The 6694-nt window shown below is 47.2% G+C and overlaps 1 protein-coding gene across 1 annotated transcript; it reads right to left on the reverse strand.

Moving 5' to 3' along the window:
* Positions 1–1248: 1248 nt before the first annotated feature.
* Positions 1249–1688, reverse strand: LOC142456654 (small ribosomal subunit protein eS12-like). Its single transcript, XM_075557800.1, has one exon. The coding sequence runs from the start codon at positions 1671–1673 to the stop codon at positions 1275–1277; it is 399 nt and encodes a 132-aa protein (XP_075413915.1). The 5' UTR covers positions 1674–1688; the 3' UTR covers positions 1249–1274.
* Positions 1689–6694: the final 5006 nt, after the last annotated feature.

The raw sequence follows: 6694 nt of genomic DNA on the forward strand, positions 1-6694 counted from the left end.
TTGTTCGGCTCTGGACCAGTCTTGTAAACTGTACTGTTTAACATATCTGAGTTTGCTTTCAGGGACACCTTAAGTCTAGTCCCCTTGAATCCTAGGGCCTGGAGTCCTCCTCCTCATCAGAAACAATCTCTGTGCAGGTGTGCTGGTATATGAACTCTGAGCCCTCTCCCTAAAACCAAAAAATAAAACCCAAACTCACTGTCATCAAGTCACTGCTGACTCACAGTGACCCTCTGAGTTTCTGAGACTGTAACTGTCTATGGCAGTAGAAAAACCAATCTTTCTCAGAGCTGATGGTAGTTTTGAGCTGCCAACCATGTTTCTCTGGTGGGAAATACCTCAGTCCTTGGCATTACAGGCTAAAGAATTCATGTCGAAGACTAATTGGTGATCCAAATGGGTTTTTATTCAGGAGAGAAGGTGATAGAGAAGAGAGGAGAGGAGAAGAGAAAGAGGGGAGAGAGGGGGGAGGGGAAAAGAAAGGATTGAGAGAGAGAGAGCACAGCAAAAGAGGGAGGTGGTCTCCAGGTTTGGCCTTTAGTGCCTTCTGCTGGGAGGCGTGGTCGACATTACTGGTTGACCCCATTGGCTAAATTAAGCCCACCTGGCCTGGTTTGTGCCCACCTAGGTGCACTGCCTCCCTGCCTCAAGTGCCTGAATTTGGAGCCTGCCCAGTAGACACCCTGGTCCCAGCTCTAGCTACCTAACATAAAACTACACCATAACACTACTCCCTCCTAAACAGCATAGCTAAAAATATGAGTTGAGCGGAGAAGTTGGTTCTTAAAAGAATGCCTTCGCTTACAACCAATTGTCATTTTAAATTTCACTTGATGATGTAGAGGGAACCAAGAGAGCATTCCATCCCTCAGATTACTTGTAAACTACTGCAGAAACCGCCAGAAAGCCAGCAATTGCCTGCAAGACTGAGGTAAGAATCTCAAGGTTGACTCCCAAAACCATACGCATTGCTGTAGAGTTGATTCTGACCCATAGCAACCTTACACAGGACAGGGTAGAACTACCTCTGAGTTTCCAAGTCTGAAACTCTCTATTTTTGTAAATCATTTTATTGGGGGCCCTTACAGCTCTTATAACAATCCATACATCAATTTTGTCAAGCACATTTGTACATATGCTGTAATCATCATTTTCTTTCAATGTGAGCGTATCAGCTCCTTTTATTTCCCTCCTTCCCAACCCTCCCTACCTCATGAACACTTGATAAATTATAAATTATTATTTTTTTTAACAATTAGCCAAGTTTTATTTGCTCATTTTTTGCATTTAAAGTATTCTTCAATAACATCCTTGGCTTGAGATTCTTTGCCATAGTCCTTAACAACCACACAACTGCAACCAACCACTTTCCGGGGTTTTCCTTCTCTATCAATTTTGCAGAGGCCCACCCACTCTCCTAGTTTCTTGTTGTCATCAACCTTAATGAGGTTGATCTGGTGTTCAGCACATAGGGCCTCCACCAGCTTGACATACATCGGCTCATCACAGTTGTATGCAAGCACACAAAGATGAGCTTGGCACTTGTCTAAGGCTTTGGCAGCTTCGCGGATTCCACGTGCTAGGCCATGGTGGATGAGGGCGGTCTTCAGCACCTCTTGTAATGCAGTGTTAACGTCCATTACACCTCTAGCAGCAATGCCTTCCTCGGCCATGGAGGTAGGTTACGGGTGGGACCGAATCTTGAACACACCGGAGCCTCCGCCTCCACACAGCTCGGCGGGGACAGGGAAAGAGCAAATTATTATTTTTCATATTGTACAGAATCCGCTGTCTCCATTCACCCAAGTTCTTGTTGTTCATGCCCCCCAGTCACCCTCCAGGGGGGCGTGGTTATACAGTGATCATTGCAGTCAGTTCCCCCTTTCACCCCCCACCTTCCCCCTACCCTCATGGTATCGCTACTCCAATTACTGCTCCTAAGGGGTTTATCTGTCCTGAATTCTGTATGTCCAGAGCTCTTATCTGCACCGGTGTACATGCTTTGGTCTAGCCGGATTTGTAAGGTAGAACTGGAGTCATGATAGTGAGGTGGGGGCTGGGAGAGTCTGTAACTCTTTACAGGAGTAGAAAGCTTCACAGGAAAGTGAATTTGAGGCTGAGACGTTGGGAAAAGTTTGGTCAAGATAAACAGATGTGGAGTGGTGTAGGGAAGGAAAGATTAAAAATAACCTGGTCCAGGATCCTCACAAATTTTAAGTTCATTTAGACTCTCTCTAGGGAGGAAGGAGGAAGAGCTATCAGCAGGAAGGCTGTGTCATGCTTACAGCCTCTACCAAAATGCTTCCTGACTCTTCTCAGAAATTCCCCCAGGTGCTACCAGCCTCCTGAGTCTGAGAATGGTTCATCTATGTTCTTATTAAGCTGAGGAAGGTTGGCACAAAAATATTTGGGAATCCAAGGAGCATGGTGAGGTCATTTCAGGGGCTCATGAGGAATGACTAGTAGGGAATTCAGCCAAATTAAAGGGCTTAGCAATTTGAATACCAGCTGACTGACCTTGATCAAGCCTCTTTACCTTTCTGGGTCAATTAAAAAAATAATTTTTTTACCAGGTTTCTACTATATGTCCTCACCTGTAATTAGGGGGCTTGCATGCCCCCGGAGAATATAAAAACCTGGGTTAGCATCAAATATCTCTCTCTCCACGTAGACCACCAAGCGGGGCTGAGCTGAGTGTGCTACTATGAATTGTGTCTGACTCCATTTATTTCAATATTTCTCTTTCTCTCATGCTCTGTAACTTTACTATAATATTTATTTATTATCGCTATACAATTGCGCCCACCGGACTCATAATGATGTGTTAGGGGCTGGCTTCCCCTGACACCTGATGCTTATTCTTCTTCTGTCACCTCTCCCCCCTCCCCCCCCCCACCTTTCTTCCCTTCCTCCTCTTCCCACTGTTGGCCACACCATTGCTGTGTGTGTTGCTCGACCTTTTTTGTGCAGGTCTCTGCAGGCAGTTGGGAGAAGAAGCGAAGTGAAAGGGACTGAACACGCCACTATCTGTGGGCAGGACAGGATGTTTGATGCTTTGCTGGCTCTTTGATATGTGAGACCAGCAGCCAAACCTACCCCTTTAAGAGCCTGGAGCTGATGACTGAAGGCCTTATGCAAATATTTTTACCTTACTTTTATTGTTCTTTATGTAAAGTGACGGGCTGGGCAATATGTTTTTAAGACTCCAAGCTCAAACATTCCAAGAAAGTAAGCATTCAAATGTTAAATGCAGGAATTACAAATACTCCTTGACTGGGATGGGCATGCTCTGCTCCCTACTGCTGGAGACAATGGATTAATTCTCCCTCAAGCTTGCAACCAATAGCTTGGTTCCTGTGGGTGGAGTTCACACTCTACTGATAATGGTTCATATGGAGATCCAGACCGGTCAAAGTTAAGCTGCCATCCTAAATGTAGAATCCGCCCATCTTGTCACCAGTATACGCCCAATCCCTCCTCTTCCTATTGCGTGCATGGAAGGCGGGAGTCTGGGGGTCCCAGGCCCCGCCAGTCATACAGCTCCACGGGAGGCGCGGGCGCGCTTGCTCAGTCGGTTGAGGCGGCGGCAGCGGCGACGGCAGCAGCGGGCGGGCGGTGTGCCAAGCCGGGCGGGCGGTGACGAGCGGGGCGGGCAGCGGCTGGGGCTACTGACGGCGCACAGGATCCGGAGCGCGCTGCGCGGGGCGCTGGGCAGGTGAGAGCAGCGGCGCGTGACCGGGATACGGCGCGGCTGAGGGCGGCCGAGGGCGGGGGTCGCGGCGGCGCCTGGGCCCTGCGCTGGCCGGCGGCGAGTTCCTTGAGGTCCCGGCCGGCGGCTCCGGCGCCCGTGCCGCGCTTCCTGCCGGCTCGGAGGACGCGCGCCGGGCGGCCCGCCGGACGCCTTGCTGAGGCGCGGCCGGACGTCCCCGGCGGGCGGGCGACGCGTTCGGACGCCTCCTCAGGGCGCCTCAGCGGAGAGCTGCGTTGGCGCCATCGCGTCTATGCCGGCGTCCCGGACCCGCCTGCCACTCAGGTGTCTCTTCACGCAGAAGTGTGTTTTAGGAGCGGGAAACCTGTGTGGTGGGCTTCACGGACGTGTTTTTAAATCCCAGCGCCCCCGAGGAGCCCTGGGGCCTCGCTCCCAACGCCTTGCTTTGCCCAAGGGGGTAAGAATGCGTGCCCCTTGGGGTGGTTGTCCGCGTAGATTCCAAAAGGTTGCCTGGCCAGAGCGCAAGTGCTCGTGAATGGTAGCGACTGGGAAGGCTGCACCTCGCTCCGCTGGCCGAAGCCTGGCTGCTGTGCGGGTCACGTTTCTTTCCGAGCTGCTGTGGTGTGGCTGCAAGCTCCGCTGGAGTAGCTCCTAATGTTGGAGCCTGTCGTCGGCGGGTAAAATAGCAACCCGGGGCCCCTTCCTAGAGTGCTTCCTAGCACAAGCACATGGCGACTCGGAATACCTGTCCCAGGTACCTGGGGGCTGAGGCAACCCAGTGAACGTAGGAGGTCCCAAACTTGAAGTGCTTTGCTCTTTAAATAATCTTAAGTGTCAATTTATCACTGGTTGCAGACTATAAACACCCAGAAAGTATGAAACACTCTCTCCCCGCACCCCACTCCCCCAACCGCATTGGTACTTCTAAAGGGAGTGACAAGTGCTTTTGTAAACATCATCTTGGGCTGTTACTGTCTGGCGAAGTCATCATACTTAAATTAGATGAGTACTTATTTTGAATCACTGAATGGCTGTTTGGAAATAGGATTCCTAATAAAATCATCTCCAGAGAGTCAGAATTCTCAGCAGTTCATTAATCGTGGGGTGTTTTTTCTTCCAAAAGCTACATTGTAAGGTTTTAGTGGAAAAGCAGAAGTATTTCAGAATACTGTAGCATAGGATAGAATCTTAACCGAGTTTCCCAAGGCAGGTGTGGAGCAAATCTAAACCTTAAGCGAATTTACTTCTCCAAAGCAAAAGTGATACACAAAATCCACAACTCTGCCTTACATTGGGATTTTCTACTGGCAGGGGTGTTATTTAGAAGTGGGGAAAATGGGAGTTTTCATTTATTGTTGCTTTACACCGCTGACCTGTATTTCTTGGAAACTTATCCATAAAAGTTTTTGATCCAGCATGCTATAAATATCAACCAAACCGATTAGGAGGTGCGTGGTGGGCATATGAACCTTGTAGTCTATCCTGTGTTCCTCTTTGTGTTTTCAGACTGTCCTGTAAAAGGTGAAACGCCACAGCAGAAGCATTAATAGGCATTATAAAAGACACTGGTTTCTGAAGTCTGATCTTGGCTCAAGCTCTGGACTGGAGTTTACACAATGTCACTCCATTTCTCTGGCTTTCTGGATATCTTTTTTTTAAACATTAATTAATTCAAACTGAAAATGATACTTAATTAGCCTCCTTTCCTCGGGTCTTGCTCTCTTGGAGTTATTTAAGATTGCTTTCTTTTTTCTTGTTTAATCATTTAATTAGGGCTCTTTCAGCTCTTATCCCAATTTATGATTTCTTTCTTCCACCTTCATATAAGGTATGTGAATATAGGCACTTTGCCTTCTCTAGAGTATCCCCAGCATCCAGAATAGTGCCTGAAACATTTAACCAATGTCGAATGTGAACTGAATGTATATATGAAATCTGTAATAACATCTTCTGATCCCACATATAGCATGTATTGAAAGGTCTCAGATTTGTACAACTGAGGAAATAACCAGGAGACCTAGAGTTAACTTCTTAGATGTTCTTACTCAATCTTCATTAACAGCTGCTGGAAGGTCCTCTATCCATGAAGAAGTTAAGTATTTAGACGCTGTCATTGATTACAAAAGCAAATGTGAATTTCTCAGTCATGCTCATGTATACTAGATTATTAGCATTTTGGCAACAAGGGACTCAACAAACTTTCTCAGTTTTGATCTTTTGGTGCATCAAATGGCAGTTGATTGGTTCTAGGATGTGGTAATTTGATCAACATCACAATCCTATTGGGAACTTTTCAGATTTGTGCAGGGGGTAGATTTAGATCACTTTCATTGTTTCTCTTTTTCATCTAAAAATTACTCACTGTGTGTGTGTATGTGTGTAACTGTGCATGTGCACGTATGTTTCCTTGGAACCACAGGCATCAAGGTGGCTCTGGTTCATAGTGACCCTATATACGAACTACTTCTTTGAGATCTCCTTTGGTTATAGTAGAGGCCCTGGGCAGCACAGACATGTTCCCACTTAGCTACTAACTAGCCTAAGAATGGAAAGATTGGTGGATCAAAGCAGCCAGAAGTGCCTTGCAGGAAAAGGCCTGGCAGTGTACCTAACAGAGCACAATGATTGAGAATCATATGGAGCAGAGTTACAAAGCTCACTTAATCAGAATCGACTTGATTGCAGCTGCTTATGGTGGTGTGACCCACAGGGGCAGTTCGACCCTGCCCAGTAGGGTCATTATGCGTCAGAATTGAGTCGGTGGCACTGAGTTTGGTTTGTTTTTGATTCAACGGAAGATGTAAAGAGGCTTTCTACTTCCGTTAACAGTTACAATCTCAGAAACTCACAGGGGCAGGAGTTCTGCCCTTACAGGGTCCAAGTAAGTCAGCATGGACTCAATGGCTGTAAGTTTATATTAATTTAAATCAGGGTTTTGATCTGATTCAATCATGTCTGAAGAAGCAAAATCAGAAGAGACTCAAC

The sequence above is a fragment of the Tenrec ecaudatus genome, chromosome 9, assembly GCF_050624435.1.
Source record: "Tenrec ecaudatus isolate mTenEca1 chromosome 9, mTenEca1.hap1, whole genome shotgun sequence".
Classification (NCBI taxonomy): Eukaryota; Metazoa; Chordata; class Mammalia; order Afrosoricida; family Tenrecidae; genus Tenrec; species Tenrec ecaudatus.

What these genes read in the sequence shown, in the direction of transcription:
- LOC142456654 (XM_075557800.1), bottom strand. Translation starts at nt 1,673, where the DNA reads ATGGCCGAGGAAGGCATTGCTGCTAGAGGTGTAATGGACGTTAACACT.